The sequence below is a fragment of the Hyla sarda genome, chromosome 1 (genome assembly GCF_029499605.1).
Source record: "Hyla sarda isolate aHylSar1 chromosome 1, aHylSar1.hap1, whole genome shotgun sequence".
Lineage (NCBI taxonomy): Eukaryota > Metazoa > Chordata > Amphibia > Anura > Hylidae > Hyla > Hyla sarda.
Genome location: NC_079189.1, coordinates 313240019 through 313266713, shown reverse-complemented (window position 1 = coordinate 313266713; position 26695 = coordinate 313240019). Strand labels below are relative to the sequence as shown.

General features: G+C 46.4%; 1 protein-coding gene across 3 annotated transcripts in view; it reads left to right on the top strand.

Moving 5' to 3' along the window:
* The first annotated feature begins 1902 nt into the window (after positions 1–1902).
* The window catches only part of CLTA (clathrin light chain A), a 32055-nt gene continuing 7262 nt past the window's right edge, over positions 1903–26695 (top strand). For 2 of the 3 annotated variants that reach the window (XM_056518277.1, XM_056518276.1), the window contains exons 1-4: positions 1905–2208; positions 20310–20338; positions 23001–23118; positions 24278–24389. In XM_056518277.1, coding sequence (XP_056374252.1) covers positions 2034–2208; positions 20310–20338; positions 23001–23118; positions 24278–24389 — 434 coding nt within the window. In that variant the 5' untranslated portion in view covers positions 1905–2033. Of the gene's footprint in view, positions 2209–20309; positions 20339–23000; positions 23119–24277; positions 24390–26695 lie in introns of all 3 variants that reach the window. The other variant, XM_056518275.1, reaches the window with a different exon arrangement.

The window sequence follows — 26695 nt, the reverse complement described above, 5'->3', positions numbered from 1 at the left end:
AACACAACACATTGGAAAAAAACACTCCCCCCACTGCCATCAGTAACCCTTTTATTGAAATTAAAAATTGCTGGTCCACCGAATCTGATGTAGTCCACCGCATTCACGCATCTGAAATGAGAAGAAAAAAAAACATTAAAAAAGGGTTAATACATTTTTTGCGCTCTCCCCCTGGGAGAGCACACGTAATTCAGTGTGTTCCTAAATCAGGGAGCCTGCAATTGTTGTTAAACTACAACTCCCATCATGGGGGCTGTAGTTAAGCAACAGCTGGAGTCTCCATGTTTGGGAACACACTGGCAGAAAGGCTCTGGGGGAAATTTTTTAAAACCTGTCCAGAGGAAAAGTTGCTGAGTTGCCCATAGCAACCAATCAGATAATTTCTTTCATTTTTAACAAGGCCTCTGCAAAGTGAAAGAAGCAATCTGATTGGTTGCTATGGGCAACTCAGCAACTTTTCCTGGATAGGTTTTGATAAATCTCCCCCTCTGTTCCCATTATGCAAAATGCATAATGAGAACAGAGTTTAATACTTACCACCATGCCTTCAGGCCTAGACTGTGTAGCTCCGCTCAGTAATGACTTCATCACTAGGGAGCGGAGCAGTTAAGGGTTACAGGGGTTCTCAGGAGTGAGACCCCATGCGATCTGTCCCTCTGCCCTTGGACTACTAGGACTTACTGTGTTCCATGATGGGAGTAGTTGTACTGCAGTGCTGAGGGATGGCACTTGCACATCCCCCAACTCTTTTGGGACAGTTATGACTACTACTCCCATCATGGACAGACTCTGTTCATGATGGGAGTTGTAGTCCAGGGCTAATGGACATATTGCAGTGGGTCATTCTCCTAAGACCCGCTGCGACTCGTAATTATTAACTTAACAAGCGGGCGGCACATGACGCTCTACACCGACTCCAGGCGGGGAATACTGTATACAGCTGTCACAATTCATAATTGAATTGTGACAGCTGTATACAGTATTCCCCGCCTGGAGCTCGCGGGAAGTGTAGTGGAGCGCCATGTGCTGCCTGCTTGTTAAGTTAAAGGAGTAGTCCAGTGGTGAACAACTTATCCCCTATCCTAAGGATAGGGGATAAGTTTGAGATCGCGGGGGTCCGACCGCTGGGGCACCCTGTGATCTCCTGTACGGAGCCCCGACAGCCCGCGGGAAGGGGGCGTGTCGACCTCCGCACGAAGCGGCGGCTGACACGCCCCCTCAATACAACTCTATGGCAGAGCCAAAGCGCTGCCTTCGGCAATCTCTGGCTCTGCCATAGAGATGTATTGAGGGGGTGTGTCAGCCGCCGCTTCGTGCGGAGGTTGACACCCGCTATCTGGCCGGAGAGCCTGGCCCCCGTACAGAGAGATCGCAGGGGGCCCCAGCGGTTGGACCCCCGCAATCTCAAACTTATCCCCTATCCTTAGGATAGGGGATAAGTTTTTCACCACTGGACTACCCTTTTAATAAATGCGGATAACAGCGGGTCTCAGAATGACCCGCTGCGATCTGCCCTACAGCCCCTGGACTACAACTCCCATCATGGAGTCCATGATGGGGGATAAGTTTTTCAGCACTGGACTACCCCTTTAAGGGGTTAAATATCATTTTCTGATACCAGAATGGCTCTATTCACATGTACAGTATTCTGCGCAGATTTGATGCACAGGATTTTCTGCTGCAGATTTCAATGTAAACTGAATGACTTGAAATCCTGCGCATCCAATCTGCCCAGAACACTGTACGTGTGAATAGACCCTAATGTGAACTATGGACTGATAAGCGGCAGAGGTGCTGGGTGATAGATCTGAGCAGCCATCACACAGGTCACACCTCATTCATAGCACTGGGTCAGCTGACCCCGCTCACGTGACGCCCCTTCCTGCCACACTTGACGTTACGTTACTGCCGCTTCTCCCGGCGAACGTCACTTCCGTGCCTATCCGATCGCTGGTGGCTGGAGTGTGATCAGGAGGAACGTTCTACATTTCAGCCCCGATCACCTGATCACACGCCGCCCTTTCTCTGCCATCATGTCGGAGTTTGACGCTTTCGGCTCTGTCGGTAATGGAGTGTCCGCCGACGAGGACCCGGCCGCCGCCTTCCTGGCACAGCAGGAGAGTGAGATCGCCGGCATCGAGAATGATGAAGGCTTCAGCATCCTGGACGGCGGGGAAGTGCCCGGCAACCTGCACGATGGGGCGGCAGGTGAGGACACTGGGGTAGGAGATCGTATGGTGGGCGCCATTATCTGTCATCCTACAATCTATATACAGTGCTGCGCTGTCTTATATAGAGGGGCTCAGGGGATGAATCCCCCCATACTGTAACACACTGGGGTCCTGTCATGTAGGAGATCATATGGTGGGCGCCATTATCTGTCATCCTACAATCTATATACAGTGCTGCTCTGTCTTATATAGAGGGGCTCAGGGGATGAATCCCCCATACTGTAATACACTGGGGTCCTGTCATGTAGGAGATCGTATGGTGGGCGCCATTATCTGTCATCCTACAATCTCCCAATACAATGCTGCTCTGTCTTATATAGAGGGGCTCAGGGGATGAATCCCCCCATACTGTAACACACTGGGGTCCTGTCATGTAGGAGATGGTATGGTGGGCGCCATTATCTGTCATCCTACAATCTATATACAGTGCTGCGCTGTCTTATATAGAGGGGCTCAGGGGATGAATCCCCCCATACTGTAACACACTGGGGTCCTGTCATGTAGGAGATCGTATGGTGGGCGCCATTATCTGTCATCCTACAATCTATATACAGTGCTGCTCTGTCTTATATAGAGGGGCTCAGGGGATGAATCCCCCCCCATACTGTAACACACTGGGGTCCTGTCATGTAGGAGATCGTATGGTGGGCGCCATTATCTGTCATCCTGCAATCTATATACAGTGCTGCTCTGTCTTATATAGAGGGGCTCAGGGGATGAATCCCCCCCATACTGTAACACACTGGGGTCCTGTCATGTAGGAGATCGTATGGTGGGCGCCATTATCTGTCATCCTACAATCTCCCAATACAATGCTGCTCTGTCTTATATAGAGGGGCTCAGGGGATGAATCCCCCCATACTGTAACACACTGGGGTCCTGTCATGTAGGAGATCGTATGGTGGGCGCCATTATCTGTCATCCTACAATCTATATACAGTGCTGCTCTGTCTTATATAGAGGGGCTCAGGGGATGAATCCCCCCATACTGTAATACACTGGGGTCCTGTCATGTAGGAGATCGTATGGTGGGCGCCATTATCTGTCATCCTACAATCTCCCAATACAATGCTGCTCTGTCTTATATAGAGGGGCTCAGGGGATGAATCCCCCCATACTGTAACACACTGGGGTCCTGTCATGTAGGAGATGGTATGGTGGGCGCCATTATCTGTCATCCTACAATCTATATACAGTGCTGCGCTGTCTTATATAGAGGGGCTCAGGGGATGAATCCCCCCATACTGTAACACACTGGGGTCCTGTCATGTAGGAGATCGTATGGTGGGCGCCATTATCTGTCATCCTACAATCTATATACAGTGCTGCTCTGTCTTATATAGAGGGGCTCAGGGGATGAATCCCCCCCCATACTGTAACACACTGGGGTCCTGTCATGTAGGAGATCGTATGGTGGGCGCCATTATCTGTCATCCTGCAATCTATATACAGTGCTGCTCTGTCTTATATAGAGGGGCTCAGGGGATGAATCCCCCCATACTGTAACACACTGGGGTCCTGTCATGTAGGAGATCGTATGGTGGGCGCCATTATCTGTCATCCTACAATCTCCCAATACAGTGCTGCTCTGTCTTATATAGAGGGGCTCAGGGGATGAATCCCCCCATACTGTAACACACTGGGGTCCTGTCATGTAGGAGATCATATGGTGGGCGCCATTATCTGTCATCCTACAATCTATATACAGTGCTGCGCTGTCTTATATAGAGGGGCTCAGGGGATGAATCCCCCCATACTGTAACACACTGGGGTCCTGTCATGTAGGAGATCGTATGGTGGGCGCCATTATCTGTCATCCTACAATCTATATACAGTGCTGCTCTGTCTTATATAGAGGGGCTCAGGGGATGAATCCCCCCATACTGTAACACACTGGGGTCCTGTCATGTAGGAGATCGTATGGTGGGCGCCATTATCTGTCATCCTACAATCTATATACAGTGCTGCTCTGTCTTATATAGAGGGGCTCAGGGGATGAATCCCCCCCCCATACTGTACACACTGGGGTCCTGTCATGTAGGAGATCGTATGGTGGGCGCCATTATCTGTCATCCTACAATCTATATACAGTGCTGCTCTGTCTTATATAGAGGGGCTCAGGGGTTGAATCCCCCCCCCCATACTGTACACACTGGGGTCCTGTCATGTAGGAGATCGTATGGTGGGCGCCATTATCTGTCATCCTACAATCTATATACAGTGCTGCTCTATCTTATATAGAGGGGCTCAGGGGATGAATCCCCCCATACTGTAATACACTGGGGTCCTGTCATGTAGGAGATCGTATGGTGGGCGCCATTATCTGTCATCCTACAATCTATATACAGTGCTGCGCTGTCTTATATAGAGGGGCTCAGGGGATGAATCCCCCCATACTGTAACACACTGGGGTCCTGTCATGTAGGAGATCGTATGGTGGGCGCCATTATCTGTCATCCTGCAATCTATATACAGTGCTGCTCTGTCTTATATAGAGGGGCTCAGGGGATGAATCCCCCCCATACTGTAACACACTGGGGTCCTGTCATGTAGGAGATCGTATGGTGGGCGCCATTATCTGTCATCCTACAATCTCCCAATACAATGCTGCTCTGTCTTATATAGAGGGGCTCAGGGGATGAATCCCCCCATACTGTAACACACTGGGGTCCTGTCATGTAGGAGATCGTATGGTGGGCACCATTATCTGTCATCCTACAATCTATATACAGTGCTGCTCTGTCTTATATAGAGGGGCTCAGGGGATGAATCCCCCCATACTGTAATACACTGGGGTCCTGTCATGTAGGAGATCGTATGGTGGGCGCCATTATCTGTCATCCTACAATCTCCCAATACAATGCTGCTCTGTCTTATATAGAGGGGCTCAGGGGATGAATCCCCCCATACTGTAACACACTGGGGTCCTGTCATGTAGGAGATGGTATGGTGGGCGCCATTATCTGTCATCCTACAATCTATATACAGTGCTGCGCTGTCTTATATAGAGGGGCTCAGGGGATGAATCCCCCCATACTGTAACACACTGGGGTCCTGTCATGTAGGAGATCGTATGGTGGGCGCCATTATCTGTCATCCTACAATCTATATACAGTGCTGCTCTGTCTTATATAGAGGGGCTCAGGGGATGAATCCCCCCCCATACTGTAACACACTGGGGTCCTGTCATGTAGGAGATCGTATGGTGGGCGCCATTATCTGTCATCCTGCAATCTATATACAGTGCTGCTCTGTCTTATATAGAGGGGCTCAGGGGATGAATCCCCCCATACTGTAACACACTGGGGTCCTGTCATGTAGGAGATCGTATGGTGGGCGCCATTATCTGTCATCCTACAATCTCCCAATACAGTGCTGCTCTGTCTTATATAGAGGGGCTCAGGGGATGAATCCCCCCATACTGTAACACACTGGGGTCCTGTCATGTAGGAGATCATATGGTGGGCGCCATTATCTGTCATCCTACAATCTATATACAGTGCTGCGCTGTCTTATATAGAGGGGCTCAGGGGATGAATCCCCCCATACTGTAACACACTGGGGTCCTGTCATGTAGGAGATCGTATGGTGGGCGCCATTATCTGTCATCCTACAATCTATATACAGTGCTGCTCTGTCTTATATAGAGGGGCTCAGGGGATGAATCCCCCCATACTGTAACACACTGGGGTCCTGTCATGTAGGAGATCGTATGGTGGGCGCCATTATCTGTCATCCTACAATCTATATACAGTGCTGCTCTGTCTTATATAGAGGGGCTCAGGGGATGAATCCCCCCCCCATACTGTACACACTGGGGTCCTGTCATGTAGGAGATCGTATGGTGGGCGCCATTATCTGTCATCCTACAATCTATATACAGTGCTGCTCTGTCTTATATAGAGGGGCTCAGGGGTTGAATCCCCCCCCCCATACTGTACACACTGGGGTCCTGTCATGTAGGAGATCGTATGGTGGGCGCCATTATCTGTCATCCTACAATCTATATACAGTGCTGCTCTATCTTATATAGAGGGGCTCAGGGGATGAATCCCCCCATACTGTAATACACTGGGGTCCTGTCATGTAGGAGATCGTATGGTGGGCGCCATTATCTGTCATCCTACAATCTATATACAGTGCTGCGCTGTCTTATATAGAGGGGCTCAGGGGATGAATCCCCCCATACTGTAACACACTGGGGTCCTGTCATGTAGGAGATCGTATGGTGGGCGCCATTATCTGTCATCCTGCAATCTATATACAGTGCTGCGCTGTCTTATATAGAGGGGCTCAGGGGATGAATCCCCCCATACTGTAACACACTGGGGTCCTGTCATGTAGGAGATCGTATGGTGGGCGCCATTATCTGTCATCCTACAATCTATATACAGTGCTGCTCTGTCTTATATAGAGGGGCTCAGGGGATGAATCCCCCCATACTGTAACACACTGGGGTCCTGTCATGTAGGAGATCGTATGGTGGGCGCCATTATCTGTCATCCTACAATCTATATACAGTGCTGCGCTGTCTTATATAGAGGGGCTCAGGGGATGAATCCCCCCATACTGTAACACACTGGGGTCCTGTCATGTAGGAGATCGTATGGTGGGCGCCATTATCTGTCATCCTACAATCTATATACAGTGCTGCTCTGTCTTATATAGAGGGGCTCAGGGGATGAATCCCCCCATACTGTAACACACTGGGGTCCTGTCATGTGGTTTATTCTGTGATCTTTATGGTGTATGGGTATATATCTGTATCCATCCTGTGCTTCCAATCTATGGGCATCATGGAGCAGGCTGGTGGTGTCTGTTTCGCCCTTCAGTAGACGCGGTTAATAATTCAGCGCCCCTCTTGTTATTCCTGGATTAGCCTGTAAATGAACTGTATAGGTGACATCAGAAGATTACCGGATGCTACGCCGGGTGACATGTTAAGAGGATTATATACGCGCACTACTGTACCTGTACGATTCTCATGGGTTTAGCTTTCTACGTGTAAGGCTGCGTTCACATGGCCGTCTAGACCCGTCCCGCTCTTCTCCGGTCAAAAATAAAAATGGACTTAAAAAAAAAAGACAATAACGGATGCAAATGGAAGTTATACATTTGGATCCGTTATAGTTCAGTTAACCCACCCCCAAATTTTTTTCATTCTGAGCATGCTCAGAAGTATAAGCAGATCAAAAACCTTATGGCATTAAAGGCTCATCCATTTTCCATAGGATTCAATGTTAAATTTACTGTATCCGTTTATTTCTTCAGTTTTTTTTGACGGGAGAAAAAATACTTCGTGCACCGTCTTTTCTCCGGTAAAAAAAAAAAATAAATAAAAAAGGAATTGAGCGCAGACAGGTGCAAATGGATGTGAAAGGATTGAAAAATAAAAAATCCCACTGACCTCAATGGGATTATTTTCCAACCGTTTGTAATCCATTTACAAGCAGCAACAACAGAACCTAAATCGGGGGGGGGGGGGGGGGGGGGGGAGAACGGGGACAGGCGGCCGTGTGAACGCACCCAAATACTGCATGTGGCGCTTTTATGTCTTAAAAAAAACGGAAATGAGTGCAGACGGGTACAAACGGATGTAAATGGTTTGTTAAAAAATCCCATTGACATGAATGAGATTTTTTTTAAAACCCTTTTTTAATCCGTTTACAGCCTGCTAGAACCGAAACGGGGACAGACGGCTGTGTGAACGCACCCTAAAACGGGAGAGGACTTATACAGAACCTGTCAGCTCCCTATTGCCCCATTATGGGTCAGCATGCTGACACAATGGAGGAGATTTAGTAACCTGTGCACAGGAATAATGGAGCAGTTACCTATAGGAACCAATCACATCCCGGCTTTCGTTGCGCCCCCTCCACCAACAACTGGAGCTCCGGGCATGCTGGGAGTTGTAGTTTGCAACAGCTGGAGGCACGTTGGTTAGGAAACACTGGTATAGGGGATATGGTGGAGATTTATCAAAACCTGTGTAGAGGAAGAGTGGGGCAGTTTCCCATACGAACCAATCAGATCACTTCTTTCACTTTTAGAGACCAGTGATAAATGAAAGCAGCGATCTGATAGGTTGCTATGGGCAACTGCCCCACTCTTCCTCTACACAGGTTTTGGTAAATTTCCCTCTGTGTCTGATGACGATTGGGGGGCGGGGGGGCTTGGACCTCACAATCTCCAGAATGGGGTCAATCTCTTACCTTGGAGCACTTCACCCCCCATCTGGTCTCGGTAGTGACTCAGTGCCCAGCTAACCACCAGCCAGCTTTCATTTTTCTCAGGCCTTCTTTATTTAATTTTTTTATTTTAATGAAGAAAGGGGTCTGGTTGCTTTGGGCCACTGTCCCTCTGCACAGGGTTTGATAGATCTACCCCCACAGCGCCAGAATGGTCTTTGTTGTGCTCTAGTAAAAAGATCTCAGTCATTCAGTCTCCGGGAAGGCCGGGAGTTGAGTGGAGAAAAGACTTGACTTGCAGTTTTCCAGACTTTTCTTCTCAGCTTAAGGCTGCATTCACACCACGTTTTGTACATACGGGTGCTGGATCCTACGGGGGGAGGGGCAAACCGGGCGCTCCCGTACCCCGGCCGGATCAGCCCGTGACTCCATTTACTTTAATGATCCGACCGGAGTCAAACGGTGACTCCGGTCGGCTCAGTTTTGACCCGTATGCGGTTTTGGACCGGACCTAAAACCGTAGTATACTACTGATTTAGGTCCGGTCAGGAAACCGCATATGGGTCAAAACTGAGCCGACCGGAGTCACTGTTTGACTCCGGTCGGATCATTAAAGTAAATGGAGTCACGGGCTGATCCGGCCGGGGTGCGGGAGCGCCCAGTTTGCCCCTCCCCCCCCGCTGGATCCGGCGCCCGTATGTACAAAACGTGGTGTGAATGCAGGGGTTTCCAGGAAAGAATTTTTATATATTTTATATCTCTCAACTGGCTCCAGAAAGTTAAACAGATTTGTAAATTACTTCTATAAAAATATCTTAATCCTTTCAGTACTCATGAGCTGCTGAAGTTGAGTATTTCTTTTCTGTCTAAGTGTTCTCTGATGACACCTGTCTCGGGAACTGTCCAGAGTAGAAGCAAATCCCCATAGCAAACCTCTTTTACTCTGTGCAGTTACTGAGACAAGCAGAGGTGTCAGCAGAGAGCACTGTTGTCAGACAGAAAATAACTCAAATTCAGCAGCTGATGAGTACTGGAAGGATTTAGATTTTTTTTAATAGAAGTAATTTACAAATCTGTTTAACTTTCTGGAGCCAGTTGATATATAAATTTTTTTTTTCCCTGGAATACCCCTTTAACTCCTCAAATACTGGACACCTGATCGACCCCATTCATGTCAATGGGATCTGTTGGGACCTGGCGGTATCAGTTGTGTTTAGACCTGTTTAGGGCCTTTTCGGTGCAAAAAAAAAAACAAGAAAAAGCAAGGGGCTTAAGGGTACATTCACACGTGCGGATTTACATTGTATTTTACGCTGCAGATCCGCCGCTGAAGGACCTCTGTATGGTGCCCTTAAATGTGCCTGTTCGGAGCGGCAATACACCGCTCCGAGCAGACACACTGCTATGTGCGAGTCGCCGTGCATGCGCGGTGTACTCGCGCACATCGCGGCAGCTTCCCCCTACTCAAGGAGCTAGGCTGAGCACTGCCGCGATGTGAGAGTATACGGTGCATGCGCACGGCGACTCGCACATCACAGTGTGTCTGCTCGTAGCAGCGTATTGCCGCTCTGAGCAGGCACATATAAAGGCAGCATATAGGAGGTCCTTCAGCAGCGGAAATTCCCAACCTTTATATGTTTTTACTGTGACTGAAAAAATGTCCACTAGGTGGCCCTGTTCTGTTCCCTGCCCAAGTCAAACAATTAGTTTGGTCGCCTCCCGGCCTGGCAGGAGTCCAAACTCAGGAAGTGCGTGCAGGGCATGGCGAGGCACAGCTCTCACAGGCTTCAGTGACGTCACACCTGCTGGTGTACGCCCACTTTCTCCTGCTGGGAGCTCACACAATGTGAGCAAGGGGAAAGGTATGATACACAGCTTTTTATAGCTCTGAAAATTATTTTAAGGGCAGGAGGGGTGTTAGGAGTAGTTAGGGAATATAATCTGAGTTAGTTTGATGACAGGTACTCTCTAACAGGTTGAAGCACCGTGCCTGACAGGTAATGGAGGCAGTTTATAGGACATTAGGGAAGTGACAGATAAACCTTGTGCATGAATACCTCCATATGTAGAGGACCTGACCTTAGGCCAGATAACTTTTATTTCCTAACCTGATGCTTGTGACATCTTGTTGCCTTCGCTAGTGTTAATACAAAGTGATGAAATGTTCCAGAATATAGAAAGGATATTGTATGTTAAGAGAAAACTGTCATCCTGTTCACCCATATTAAACCCAATACACCGGGTTATAGTGCAGGTGAACAGGAGACCAATGCGGGGTCTCTGACTAATATACATACCTTCTGTCCGGTGCCGGTCCCTCTGAAGGTCCTCTTCTGTCTTCAGTAAATTACGCACAGGAGATGGACCCACTGGGTGAATTGAAATATTCATGGATGCTGGTCATGTGAGCGCTCCAGTAGGCACAAGCACTCACGTGACCAGCACCGATTAATATTTAAATTCACTCAGCGGGCCGGCCTCCTGTGCGCAATTCACTAAAGATAGAAGCAGACATTCAGAGGGACACCGCTCCAGGCTGCAGGTACGTATCTTAGAGACCCCGCATCGGTCTCCTGTTCACCCGCACTAGAGCCTGTTGTTTTGGTTTAGTGGGGGTGAACAGGATGACAGTTTTCCTTTTAAGTAGCTGCACAGTCAGCACTTCATAGGAACCTCTGGACTGTCCACAATGTGCAGTGAGGCCCGAAGAAACCTCTCACCAGTCACTTTCCTGAATTTCCTGTTGGTTTTACACTGGAAAGGAAGTAAGCTGGGAATGTGCTGATGCAAGTAATCCTGTGTGCTCTCCAGCCGTTCACTGGTTTATATACTGGACATGTATATAACTGATCAGCTGACTATTTTTTTATTGTTCCGGTTATTGCCATCATGTATGACCATGCCATATAAGCCAAAATAAGTTAGCTTCTGCTAATAGGTCCATAAGTCGGTGGAATAAGTGAATATTTGTAAGATGAGTGTCTGCAAAGGGTTGCAAAAATATTGTTCTCTGTGATAGCCTGACTTTAAAGGTGCATGATTCTAGACCCCCCCCCCCCCCCCAATCCCATACATTTGGTTTAAAGTAGAGATCTCCTCGTGTCATATTTTTTTTTAAGACAGACTACCATAGCATTGATCAGTGTTATAGACACTCCTTTACTACTGCCTGCCATGGCTGGCTACAGTATAGGAGCGACGATAGGACTGCACGAAGCACGGTAATGGACCTCCGGCCATCCTCTCAGCTAATCGGGGCACTGCGATTTTACCGCGGTGATCCCGATCAGCATCGCTGAACTAACCGGCAGTTCATTTCAGGACTTCTAGATGCCACAATCAACTTTGAATGTGGCGTCTAAAGGGTTAATGCTGGACATCACCGTGTTCGGTATTACCCTCAGGTCCTGGCTATGACGCGCTGCATAGGTGGCGTGCACAGGGGTCCTCTGTGATACCTGCCGGTGGGGGTCCCACCGGCAGGTATCGGGGACATTTGCTCAAGTAAAAGTACTCATCCAAATGTCCAGTATCTGTATCGGGACATCCCTAGTTTAAAACTATTCCTCTTGACCTCCCCATACACATACATGTGTGCATCCCCAATGCTTGTGTTTTCAATGGATAGATCAATGTTAGACACCTATATGTCTTATTTCCTCTAAAAATAAAGAATTGTGCTAAATGTTAAAGGGGTTCTCCGGTGCTTACACATCTTTTCAGGATAGGGGATAAAATGCCTGATCACGGGAGTCCCACAGCTGGGGACGCCCGTGATCATGCACGCGGCACCCTGTTTGTAATCAGTCCCCAGAGCGTGTTCGCTCCGGGACTGATTACAGGTGACCACGGGGCCGGTGGCGTGTGACGTCAAGCCTCCGCCCCCGTGTGACATCACGCTCCCCCCTCAATTCAAGCCGACGGGAGGGGGCGTGACAGCTATCGCGCCCCCTCCCGTAGGCTTGCATTGAGGGGCGGAGCGTGATGTCACACGGGGGCGGAGGCTTGACGTCACACGCCACCGGCCCCGTGGTCACCTGTAATCAGTCCCGGAGCGAACACGCTCCGGGGACTGATTACAAACGGGGTGCCGCGTGCATGATCCCGGGGGTCCCCAGCTGTGGGACTCCCGTGATCAGGCATTTTATCCCCTATCCTTTGGATAGGGGAAAAGATGTGTAAGCACCGGAGAACCCCTTTAACTTAAATTTTTTGTTTTCATTTCTTTGATAAGAGGAATGAACATTACCTGAACACAAAGTACACATTAGGTGGTCATGTAATGTGTGTGGCCACCTTTAGATATTCTAAGCCTATCTTCGCTCAGTGTATTTTGAGGCTGAAAAAAAGTCTTATTTCAAAAATAAAATGAGTCCTAAATCTTTAGTTGTTAAAGGGGTACTCCAGTGTGAGTGCTGTAATTCTGCCGCTTGTTGACCCCATGCTATGTTGCACAGGGCGATGTTCTGAAAATCGGTGGGAGGGGCTGTAATGTATGGTCCTAAGCTGCTGCCCATTTTAGCACCTCATTGGTAGAGGTTCCAGACAAACTGCCTTTTTTTTTTTTTTTTTTTTTATATATATATATATATATATATATATATATATATAAACAGCCCAAAACATGGCCCTTCAACTTAATTTCATGGCTGTAAAAAAACAAAGTATTAGTGACAGATGTTTTCCCATTAAATACAATGGTGAAAGGGAACTGGTCACCTGTTTCATGCTGCCTGCAGTTTGGACAACATAATTCAGGTGCAGGGAGTGGGTCCTGGAAGACTATGAACTACTCTGAAACATTCAGTATTTAAAAAAAATCATAGTTTTTACTAAAGCTGCCTGGACTCTGGTAACTAGACATCTTTTTAAAACTCTGATTTCTCTGAATTGCGCGTGCATATTGGAGTAATTCATAGTGTTCTGGGATAGTGCTGTTCACAGTTTGGGCATAGGTGATATAGGCTTCCATCTTGTGGACTTTTTATGAGGAGTAAAATGAATGTTTTATGCCTCAAAATAAGTCCAAAAACTAAATGGGTGCATAGTTTCAATGGTAGATGACTAAAATCATAGAGCATGGCAATGTGTTAAAAAAAAATGGGAACAAATGCAGTAAAAACACCGCCTGTAAATATATATATACTTTAATGCTGCTAATAAATATTATAAATGACTGAAATGGTTGAAAACATCTTGAAATGGTTGCTGACCGGCTGATATCTGCTAAGATGATCAGTAATTAGGGATTAGAGCTGGGCGGTATGACCAAAAATGTGTATCACGGTATTTTTATAACTTATGGCTGTTCCACGGTATATAACGGTACTTCTCTCCACCCCCCCCCCCCCAAATCATTTGAACCGCGAGCGCTGTTCTGCTTCTCCCACCCCCCCAATTATCAGCCCAGCTCTGCGCTGTCCCCATCGGGGTACTAATCACATTTCACCCGCAAGCGCTGCCCTCCTGGTCCTCCTGTTTGTTGCGGGCCGCCGGTGCTGGAACTCTGTACTGTACGCTGTATCCCCATGCCCGGGCTGCAAAAGATAAACAAAATAAACTTTAACTCACCTTCCCTCGTTGGAGACTCGTCAACCTATCAGCGGCCGCAGCGATGTTCCGCCTCGGTGCGGTGATAGGTTGAGCGCACTGTCATGTAAGAAGCCGGCTTCTCGGCCGGTGACAGGTTGAGCGCACTGTCATGTAAGAAGCCGGCTTCTTACATGACAGTGCACTCAACCCATCACCGGCCGAGGCGGAACATCGCTGCGGCCGCTGATAGGTTGACGACTCCATCGAGGGAAGGTGAGTTAAAGTTTTTATTTGGTTTCTTTTGCAGCCCAGGCATAGGGATACAGCATACAGTACAGAGTTCCGGCGCCGGCGGGCTGCAACAAACAAGGACGTGGAGGGCAGCGCTTGCGGGTGACAAGTGATTAGTTCCCTGATGGGGATAGCGCAGTGCTGGGCTGATAATTAATTGGGGGGGGGGGGGGGGGGGGGAGAAGCAGAACAGCGCTCGTGGGTCACATATGATTAGTTCCCCGGACAGGAAAACAGGGTAGCAGAGCGGGGCATTTGATGGGCTGCACTGCAGCAGGTATCGGGGACCATAAACGTGTCCCCCGATACCATGCAAATGCCGGGTATCTGACATGATACTGATACTAGTATTGGTATCGGGACCTCCCTATCGGTAATGATTGGCCAACTACAGGTCTTCCACTGTATCATGCCAGCGGATTTGTCAAATTCTGCATTAACATTAAGAAAATCCGGAAGCTACCGATCAGCAGACTGTAGGTACCACTGTCATCGGCGTCACTTGCACTACAAGTCTATACCAATGGGTTAGTGTGAGTGATTTCTATACTTAAAGGTCCTGACATCAGGATGTCTGTTTAAACTTTGCTGCAACTTCTGATCCAGAGGCTATTGTCCCCACTTCCTACAAATACATCTCCAGATCACGATCGTCTCGGGCTCAGAAGTTGCAGCGAATTTCAAACCTGTATCCTGACATTGAGTCTAATATTGGATGTATGCTTTAAAGTGTACCTGTCAATTGAAACAAGCATTTGACATGTCAGAGACTTGTCAAAAGTTTTGATCAGTGACTATCTCAGAGCACAGACCACCACCAATCAGGAGAAAAGGCTGGACTAAGCCTGCGGTAATGCGCTTTACTCTCTAACTCTCTGCGATCTTTGTCTCACTGCTTCATTATAAATCTATGGGGCAGCAAGACAAAGGTCGCTAAGAGCCAGGGTGTAAAGCATGCGATTGTGTGCTTCTCCCTACTTGTTCTGATCAATGGGGGTCTCAACACCGAGCCCCCGACCAATTAAAACTTTTGACATGTCATTGGAAAGTAATGTTATTTTTTGCACTAAACATACAAGGAGAGACTTTTCATGAGACGATTGTTAGTCTCAGCTAGGGGTTCCTAGTCTTGAAGTATATACTGTATTTCTAATGTGATGCTTTTGCAGGAACTGTATTTTGCTGTGCAGGTTGAAAAGGAGGAAATTCCTTATGATAGAAAAGATCAAATGATCATTGTAAAAGGCAGAGACAGCAAATAGTACAACTCCTTGAATTTTCTAGCGTGTCCCACCCGGACCATGCTTTACACCAGCCTGACTGTTAACAATGTTTATTTTTTTTCCATATGACACATTTAATGTATTATTTGCAGCATACGAAGAGGAGGAGGAAGGTTGGTATTATGGGATCTGACAATGTAGTAGAGTAGTATTTGGCTGAAGTACTCCCAGGAACCAAGTAGACAATGTATGGCTTAGATAGCTTATATTGAGTATATGGCTTAGATAGCTTTGCGTAGTTATACAGCCTATATTGAGTAGAAGTTATGTGGTTCTAGAGAACAATGACCAGTGACAGTAATAGTTAGTGTTAAAGGTGTGTATGAATACAGTAAATCATGTACTATGACAAAGTAGTATTTAGAGGTATCCCCGCTTGGATGGCCTATGGGTGAGTTACATTGGCCTTCCAAAGTGTTTGTAGTGAGACACTCTGCTAAAAGATCTTCCACAAACACTGTTGGGAAATAGAAGTGAGGCTGGTGTCACATCACACAGGGCAGGTTTTTTAAATGATCACAACAGTTTTTGAGCCAAAGTCAGAAGTGGATCCAGCAGGAAGGAGAAGTCCTTCCTTTATATTTCTCATTCCTCTTAAATACACTCTTAATTTTGGCTTAAAGGGGTACTTTGGCGGATAGGGGATAAGATGCCTGATCGCGTGGGTCCCTGTTACCATCAGCCCCTGGAGCATGTTTGCTCCGGGTCTGATGACAGATGATCACGGGGCCCGAGTATTGTGACGTCACGGCTCTGCCCCCCCGTGTGATGTCATGCTCTGCCCCCTCACTGCTAGCCTATGGGAGGGGGCATGACAGCTGTCATGCCCCCTCCCGCCCCCTCAATGCAAGACTAGGGAAGGGGCGTGACAGCTACCACGCCCCCTCCCATAGGCTTGCATTGAGGGGGCGGAGCGTGACGTCATAATACTCCGGCCCCGTGATCGAAAGTCATCAGACCCAGAGCGAACATGCTTCGGGGGCTGATGGTAACAGGGTGCTGCGTGAAAGATCATGGGGGTCCCCAGCGGCGGGCCCCCCTTGATCAGGCATCTTATCGCCTATCCTTTGGATAGGGGATAAGATGTCTTGGCGCCGGAGTACCCCTTTAAAAATTGCAGGGGCAGTCATCAAAAAGCCTGGCATGTGTGACATCAGCCACAGGCTACTTTCACATGTCTGATCTGCTGTAGTGGCTTTTCATGTGGAAATTCCACAGCAATATGCTTTTAAGCAAATGAAATGGTTCAAAATGCATTTCACACGCAGATAGAATTCATATGGAAATGAACTGGCAGTGCAGATTATAAATCCGCTGTGTATCAATTTCAGTTGCAGTCTTAGGGTACGTTCACACGGGCAGATTACCAGCGTATTTGCTGCAGAAAGTCCACGGGGGATTTTGCTACCGTTTACTTCAATGGGTAAGAAGAAAAATCTGCCCCCTAATCGTGAACTTACTGCAGATGTTTCCACAATAAATCCATAGTGTTACAGATTATGATTCAGATTTTAGAAATTATTTTGCTTGTAAAATTATATTTATTTTACATTCACACACAGATTAACATGCAGTTATGCTATGGATTGCAAATTTATCCTATGTGAAAGTAGCCGGAGTTATAAATTTGACATCAATGTGGAAGAGATCTATTTCAGCTAATTGAAAAGTCTTAAGATCCTTCACTTTTTTTTTCCACATTTTGTTAAGCATTTTGCTAAAATAAAGTGAATACCCCATAATGACAAAATGAAATCTTTCCTAATTCATTGATAAGGAAAATAATCTTGCATTGACATAAGTATTCAGACCCTTTACTCAGTACTTCTGGCACCTTTTGGCAGTGATTACAGCCTCTAGTGTTCTTGGGTAAAATGCAACCTGGATTTTGGGATTTTCCACCATCTACTCTGGACATCCTCTCAAGCTCTGTCAGGTTGGATGGGACCAATTATTGGGTTCGAGTCAGGGCTCTGGCTGGGCCACTCAAGGGCATTCACTGAGTTGTCCCTAAGGCACTATTGTGTTGTTGCTGGACCAGTTTCTCTATCTCTATACCTTTGCTCTATTCAGCTTTCCCTTTAATCCTCCCTGACTCAACACCCCACAGCATGATGTTGACACCACCATGCTTTACTATAGAGCTGGGCGGTATGACCAAAAAGAGTCCTTGGGCATGCATATGTCTTTTACTGAGGATAGGTAGGGCTGGGCGGTATGACCAAATATGTGTATCACGGTATTTTTTATTTTTTTTTAACTTACAGCGGTTCCACGGTATATACCGGTATTTTCACCCCCCCCCCCCCCCCCCCAATCATGTGACCCACGCACGGTGTCCGGCTCCACCCCCCCCCCCCCCCCCACCACCACCACCACCACCAAAATCATGTGACCCGCAAGCACTGTTCTGCTCCCCCCCAAAATTAATGATCAGCCCAGCGGGATACTACTCACATATGTCACCCGCAAGCACTGCCCTCCTCCTCTTTGTTGGGGGCTGCCGGAGATGGAACTCTATACTGTACACCAGTGGTCTCCAACCTGCGGACCTCCAGTTGTTGCAAAATTACAACTCCCAGCATGCCGGGACAGCCAATGGCGGTCCGGGCATGCTGGGAGTTGTAGTTTTGCAACAGCTGGAGGTCCGCAGGTTGGAGACCACTGCTGTATGCTGTATCCCTATGACCAGGCTACAAGAGATACAGAAAATAAACTTTAACTCGAGTACGTCGGCCACACGCTGTTCCTTGGGACAGGAACGTCGGACAGCCGTCAGCCTATCACCGGCCGCAGGGATAGGCTGAGCGCACTGTCATGTAAGAAGCCGGCCACAGCTCCTTACATGGCAGTGGGCTCAGCCTATCACTGGCTGGGGCGGGACATCGCTCCGGCCGGTGATAGGCTGACGGCTGTCTGACGTTCCAGTCCCCAGCGTGTGGCAGACGTAGGTGAGTTACAGTCTATTTTCTTTATCTTTTGCAGCCCGGGCATAGGGATACAGCATACAGCAGTGGTCTCAAACCTGCGGACCTCCAGCTGTTGCAAAACTACAACTCCCAGCATGCTGGGAGTTGTAGTTTTGCAACATCTGGAGGTTTGCAGGTTGGAGACCACTGGCGTACAGTATAGAGTTCCAGCGCCCAACGGCCCCCAACAAAGAGGAGGAGGGCAGTGCTTGCGGGTGGCATATGTGAGTAGTACCCCGCTGGGCTGATCATTAATTGGGGGGAGCAGAACAGTGCTGGCGGGTCACTTATGATTAGTTCCCCTATGTGGGGACAGCGCTGCGCTGGGCTGATAATACATTCCCGAGGGGGAGTGGCCCAACCGGTATTGCGATATGGGGGAAAATTCATATTGTGCAGCCCAAAAATGTCAGTATTTGGTATGAACCGGTATACCGCCCAGCCCTAAGGATAGGCTTCTTTCTGGCCACTCCACCATAAAGCCCAGATTGTTGGTGTGCCGCAGTAATGGTTGACCTTCTGGAGGGTTCTCCCATCTGCGCACACACTCTATGGAGCTTAGACAGAGTGACAATTGGGTTCTTGGTCACCTCTTTTACTAAGATCCTCTCCCCTGATGACTCAGTTTGGTGGAGCAGCCAGCTCAAGGATTCTTCCTGGGTAACTTCTTCCATTTAAGAATTACGGAGGTCACTGTGCAGCAGAAATCTTTTGTACCCTACTCTATAGCTTTGCCTCCACATAATCCTATGAGCTCTACTGTCAGTTCTTTCCACCTCATGGCTTAGTATTTGTTTTGATAAATCTCCCCCACAGCTGACAATGTTTATCAGACAGGCCTGTGGGGGAGATTTATCAATATCTGTCCAGAGGAAAAGTTGCTGAGTTGTCCATAGCAACCAATCAGATCCTTCCTTTCACTTTTCAGAGGTCTTTTCAAAGAATAAGCCCTCATATGGATTTTTAGGTGAAAAATTGAAAGTGTTATGATTTTTAGAAGGTGAGGAGGAAAAAACAAAAGTGCAAAAATGAAAAATCGCCAAAGAGGGAAGGGGTTAATATTTAGCTCTGGGTCTCCCATTTCTTTGAGATGCTTCTACACCTTCATTGGAGACACCTGTGGTGAAAATCATAACACTTTCAATTTTCCACCTAAAAATCCATATTGTTCTTCGCACCAACAATTTTACATTCTTATATCCATAATAATTTCACTACAAAATCTACGGCAAAACCAGAAATTTTATTTGTGGGGCAAAATTGAAGAAGAAATAGCCATTTTGTAAATTTTAGCGGCTTCTGTTTCTACGCAGTGCAGTTTTCTGTAAAAATTGCACATTATATTCTGTAGGTCCATACGGTCGCAAGGATACCCAATTTATATAGATTTTATTTTATTTTACTACAAAAAAAAAAATTTAAACCATGCACCAACATTAATACGTTTAAAAATGTCCTTCTGACCCCTATAACTTTTATTTTTTATTTTTCCATATAAGGGGCGGTATGAGGGCAAATTTTTTGCGCCATGATCTGAAGTTTTTAAGGGTACCATTTTTGTTTTGATCTGATGTCCATATGTGGCAAGGGGTTAAGTGTCATAGCAAAGGGTCTACTTATATCAATGTGAAATTATAAGTTAGCATTTTTAACGAAATAACAAACATTTCTAAATTTTCTCAAAACTTTATTTAACTTTAAATTTAACACAAGGAGCAAAATAACAAAATGTGAAAATTCAAAGCATCTGAAGACTTCCCAAATGCATTGCTTGTTAGTTTATTTAATCCCCTTTTTCTTCTCTTTATTATACAGATGGTGTTCTGAATGGCGACTTCTACCAGGTAATAAGACTATATTTTTATCTAAATGCTTTGCTTCCAGCACTGTTTTTACATCAAGCATTGATGGATACTGTAATATGCTGCATGTGTAGCTGGTTTGTATAGCGCTGATGTAAGGCTGGTCCTATTTACTGAGACAATCTGAGACTTACCATGAAAGGTTAAAGGACCTTAACATGTATAGCTTGGAAGAAAGACGAGACAGAGGGGAAATAATAAAAGCATCAGTTTTATTACCAGACTTAAAACTACAGCATACCATGGTTTTCAGTCTGCCAACAAAACCGGATACGGTGCAAAAATGAGCCAACCAGAGTCACTATGTGATTCCAGTCAGCTCATTTAAAGGATTGAAATGCGGCTTGTGTCCGTTGGGGATAAGGCAGCAGCCGTTTTTTAAATTTCCCTTCCGGCTCTTGCAGCCGTATGAAGAAATTGTAGTGTGAATGTAGCCTTAGAGGGGGAAAGTGGTGGCTGCAAATACAGTGAAGGAGTTTAATATGCATGGGATAGGTATAAGGCTATCCTTCATATAAGTGCCAGGGACTATTAATACACTGCTCAAAAAAAATAAAGGGAACACTAAGATAACACATCCTAGATCGGAATGAATGAACTAATCGTATGAAATACTTTAGTCTTTGCATAGTTGAATGTGCTGACGACGACAACATCACACAAAAATTATCAATGGAAATCAAATTGGAGGTCTGGATATGGAGTCACACTCAAAATCAAAGTGGAAAACCACACTACAGGCTGATCCAACTTTTATGTCCTTCAAACAAGTCAAAATGAGGCTCAGTAGTGTTTGTGGCCTCCACGTGCCCGTATGACCTCCCTACAACGCCTGGGCATGCTCCTGATGAGATGCTCCTGGACAGTCTGTGGTGCAACGTGGCGTTGGTGGATGGAGTGAGACATGATGTCCCAAATGTGCTCAATCAGATTCAGGTCTGAGGAATGGGTGGGCCAGTCCATAGCATCAATACCTTCCTCTTGCAGGAACTGCTGACACTCCAGCCACATGAGGTCTAGCATTGTCTTGCATTAGGAGGGGTCTGCACAATGGGTCTGAGGATCTCATCTCAGTATCTAATGGCAGTCAGACTACCTCTGACAAGCACATGGAGGGCTGGGCGGCCCCCCCCCCCCCCCCCCAAAGAAATGCCACCCCACACCATTACTGACCCACCGCCAAACCGGTCATGCTGGAGGATGTTGCAGGCAGCAGAACGTTCTCCATGGCATCTCCAGACTCTGTGACGTCTGTTACATGTGCTCAGTGTGAATCTGCATTTATCTGTGAAGAGCACAAGGTGCCAGTGGTGCATTTTGCCAATCTTTGTGTTCTCTGACAAATGCCAAACGTCCTGCACTGTGTTTGGCTGTAAGCACAACCCCCACCTGTGGACGTTGGGCCCTCATACCACCCTCGTGTAGTCTGTTTCTGACCGGTTGAGTAGACACATGCACATTTGTGGCCTACTGGAGGACATTTTGCAGGGCTCTGGCAGAGCTCCTCCTTGCACAAAAGCGGAGGTAGTGGTCCTTCGGCTGGGTTGTTGCCCTCCTATACATCTCCTGGTAGCGGCTGTCTCCTGGTAGCGCCTCCATTCTCTGGACACTATGCTGACACAGCAAACCTTCTTGCCACACCTTGCATTGATGTGCCATGCTGGATGAGCTGCATTTCTTGATCCACTTGTGTGGGTTGTAAACTCTGTCTCATGTACCACTAGAGTGAAAGCACCGCCAGCATTCAAAAGGAACCAAAACATCAGCCAGGAAGCATAGTTACTGAGAAGTGGTCTGTAGTCACCACCTGCAGAACCACTCCTTTATTGGGGGTGTCTAGCTAATTGTCTATAATTTCCACCTGTTGTCTGTTTCATTTGCACAACAGCATGTGAAATTGATTGTTGTTTATACTACCCAAAACACAGATCATTGGGGCAGTCTTGACTAATAGATCTCTTCTTGTTTGGTTATCAGAGAGATCTATTAAAAAGCCTGGTGGGATAGGGAAAAGCCGCTGGGGACCATTCTGATGACTTGGGAACCAGGTTCTCTTTTTTCAAGTAGCCGTGTCAGGGTATATGGATGCTCCCCTGCTTGAGACGCCCTCTTCTGTGTGCCAGAATGGAGAGCATACATGACATAGACATTCATTTGAATGACCTCCATTTAATGCTGCATTTCAAGACTTTCACCCACAATAACAGCCAATTGCTTGAGGTGAAAGAAGCTGACATCATTTCCTTGGGGGGGGGGTTCTATTATTTAAACAACCCATTTCAGAGGGCTATTTTTAACTTGGAGATTTGACATCTACAGGACAAGCCGTAAGTGTAAGGAAAAAAAAACAGGACCTTCTGTAACCTTCACTTATCTGTAAAACTGTGGTCCTCTGACCCTGTCCCATGTGGTGAGGTGGCTACTGGCCGGGGACATAACAGAGCTGTGTTGTTTCCATAAATCCTATTCACTTCAGTGGAAGTTATGGAAACTCTGCCATTACGTAATCCTGACTATCAGTTTGTTCTATGCCTGCATGGGGTAGCCTTCAGCTATCGCACTTATTGTATATCCTTTATCAGAGACAAAAAGATGACTTGGTGTGTACATCACGGTGGTGTAATCTTATTCACTGTTTGCTCAGGAGTCTAATGGTCCGACAGACAGTTATGCAGCGATTTCCCAAGTCGATCGTCTACAAGCAGAACCAGAGAGCATCCGCAAATGGAGGGAAGAACAAAGGAGTCGTCTAGAAGTGCTTGGTGAGAAGTTATTGCTTTAGGGTCTATTCACACGGATAGTATTATCTCCATTACATAGTGATTAATCTTGTCACCTAATATAAAACCTAATGAATACCCCCGCCTACCCCACTAAGACAAAACATTAAAATCTTATTTCCACCACATCCCACATATGTAGATTAGGATCTGGGGAATTTGTTCATGTTTCTCGAAGCGTTCCTGAATACGTTTTGTAGTGTAACAGGGAATACGGCTGCTACATGACCTGCAACAATGTCTAAAGGTGGTGATGGCACATGTCTAAATAACATGGATGCCAGGACACAAGGACTCCTGTAAAACATTGGACAGTGTCTTAAACTGCCATATATACACACACACACACACACACACACACACACACACACACACACACACACACACACACACACACATATATATATATATATATCTCACACACACACACACACACACACACACACACACACACACACACACACACATACACACATACACACATACACACATACACACATATACACATATACACACATATATATATATATATATATATATATATATATATATATATATATATATATACACACACACACATATAATATATATACTGTGCATTGGACAAGAGTCCCCCGCACTGAATAACCCCTTTAAGTCCCAGAGCCTTTGGCTGCATTACTGACATATGCTTTTCCTTTACAGTTAGTTGTCATGGAAACTTAGCAAATTGGGTAAGATAGTGTTTAGCAGCCGTGCACACAGTCACACATAACAGCAGGGCTGCTACGGCTAAATCTATGCCAGTGTTTCCAAACCAGTGTGCCTCCAGCTGTTGCAAAACTACAACTTCCAGCATGCCTGGACAGCCTTCGGCTGTCCAGGCATGCTGGAAGTTGTAGTTTTGCAACAGCTGGAGGCACACTGATTGGGAAGCGCTGATCTATGCGATGGACAGGGTTGTAATATGTTGGCTCCATTTAATGTATAGTGGCCTTACCAGGTTACTGCAGCTTAGCTTCTGTTCCCTTGAGAATTGGCTATCAATAATTTTTGTCCAGAACCCGTGGTTCAGTTCCAAATATTGGAATCCTCTTTATCCCGATATATCTTTTTGCAATGTGTTCTTTATATTCATTTTTTTTTCCTGCCTTTTACACAGATGCCAACTCCAAAAAGCAAGAGTCTGAATGGAAGGAGAAAGCTTCGAAAGAGCTTGACGAGTGGTATGCCAGACAAGATGAATTGTTACAGAAAACAAAAGCAAATAATCGGTAATGCTATTCTTTCTTAGCCTTAATCCTAATAAGGTGGAGTTTATGGGCTGGGCGAGAGAAATGATCTGTAGAAACACAGAAGATTATTTTGTTGAACAGAAGTACTGTAATGTGTGTTTGCTTGTTAAAGGAGTTGCGCGCTTTAGACATTCGCTTTTCTGTTAGAATGGTCGTCCGATGGTAGTCAGATCACATGGGGGGGGAGATTTATCCAAACCTGTCCAGAGGAAAAGTTGCCCATAACAACCAATCAGATCACTTCTTTCATTTTGCAGAGGCCTTGTTGAAAATGAAAGTGAGCTCATTGGTTGCTATGGGCAACTCAGCAACTTTCCTCTGCACAGGTTTTTGATAAATCTCCACCATGGTGTCCTGCTCCTCAGCTGCCCAGCAAGCTCTGAAGGGGACCGCCCGGCAAGGCCTCTATTTTCCGGTTATACCAGTGGGAAAAAAAAAAAAAAAAATTTGCAGTCCCCATTGAAATCAAGGCTCTGTCAGCACCAGTTGGGCTCTCCTTCTCACTCTGGTTTATAGATATACATAATACAAGCTTCCCTAGTAGGGTATATAAAAGGGTTTGTCCAGTCTTCAGATCATAGTGTTATGTCTGATACCACAGCCAGGCTTCTTAGGTCAGTGCTGCATACCTTGTATAAACAGGTAGTCGGATCAGATTGAAAGCTGTTTTTTGGTCTTCTGTATTAGAGGAGCTACTGCTGCTATTGCTTCAAAATAGAGTACTACAGTGACCCCCTCCCCGACCTACGATGGCCCCGACATACGATAATTTCAACATACGATGCTTCTGTATGTCGGGGCCATCGCATAAACGGCTATCCGGCAGCGCAGACTGCTTCAGCGGCCGCCGAATAGCCGTTTAAGGTGCCCCGTGTGGTCCAGTGACGATCACTTACATGTCCCCGGTGCTCCGGACCGTCCTCTTCGGGATCCCCTGCATTGCCGTCACTCTCCGTCGGCATCACGTTGTTGCGCACGCTGTCCCGTCATCCAGTAGGAGCGGCACGTGTAGCGACGGCAATAAGGAACGACGATCCCAGGCAGCGGAGACAGTCTGGAGCGGCGGGGACACAACAGCGACAGCGATGGAGGGCGACATTCAGGGCAGCGGGTGACGGGTCTGGAGCGGCGAGGACCGAGTATGACTTCCTACACTTTTCATTGCACGGATCCCTCAACATACGATGGTTTTAACAAACGATGGTTCATTTGGAACGCATTACCATCGTATGTTGAGGGACCACTGTATACAGCAGGGCTCCTGGACTTGTGGAAATGAGTGCACATTCTGTCCAGATTTAAAGGGGTATTCCAGCACTTTACTCTTTTGCATAGCTCTCCTATACTTTAAAGCCCTATGAGGCTCTACAAAACAACTCAGTTTACCCACAATATAGGGAAATGAAATTGAACGTTTATTATAAAAAAAATATAATAATAATAAAAAATTTAAAAAATGCCCCTCCAGGCTTGACTTGCCGTACTGTAGAATGTTTCACAAAGTCCATTTATTCATAATTCTTAGTCAAAATGCTTTTAGCTGGAAAATGCATCTCTTGTGCAAAATGCAAACAAAGGTTTCAAAATTCAGTGCTGCTCCGTAGTGATGGCACACCGTTTCAGAGGTGCACCCCCTTAATCATGCACACTGACTACAGGAGCTACGAGAGATTTTGTAATTATACATCAGCTGAACTTATCAATAGAATTAATTACCTTACATATGAACAGCACATAAAAACAGAATAATTTCAATCTCCTCTCAAGCTACATGTAGATTTACAAAAAAAACACTTTCAGGGTAGGCTCACACGAAGCATATATATATATATATATATATACACGCTTTGTATTCCACACAGAGCAAAATCTGCTGCGCTGCGGGAAATATGCTGCATATTCTATGAACAGACACACAGGGCTACCCAGCAGCAGCCCTGTGTGTGCAAGAAGGCATGTGGTCTGGACACAGACTTAGCAACAGCTGTTTCATGCACCTCTGTATACTGGTCCCCCCCCCCCCCCACTTTTTAAAAGCATCACACTTAATAATTACATAGAGATGTTTAAAAATGTAAAACTCTACAAAAGTAATAACCTCTTACACTGTATGAAATATTTATGTGTGTATATACGTAGAAGTATTGCACTAGTATTTGCTATATTACTGAGTTTAGTTCTGAGTGGTTGTTTTATCCTATCGTGCCCAGTTCTTCTGTTCTCATTGTCAGTTTAGTTTCCTATTCAGCAATCCTCTATGATGATCCCCTTGCAGTCAGGTGTTA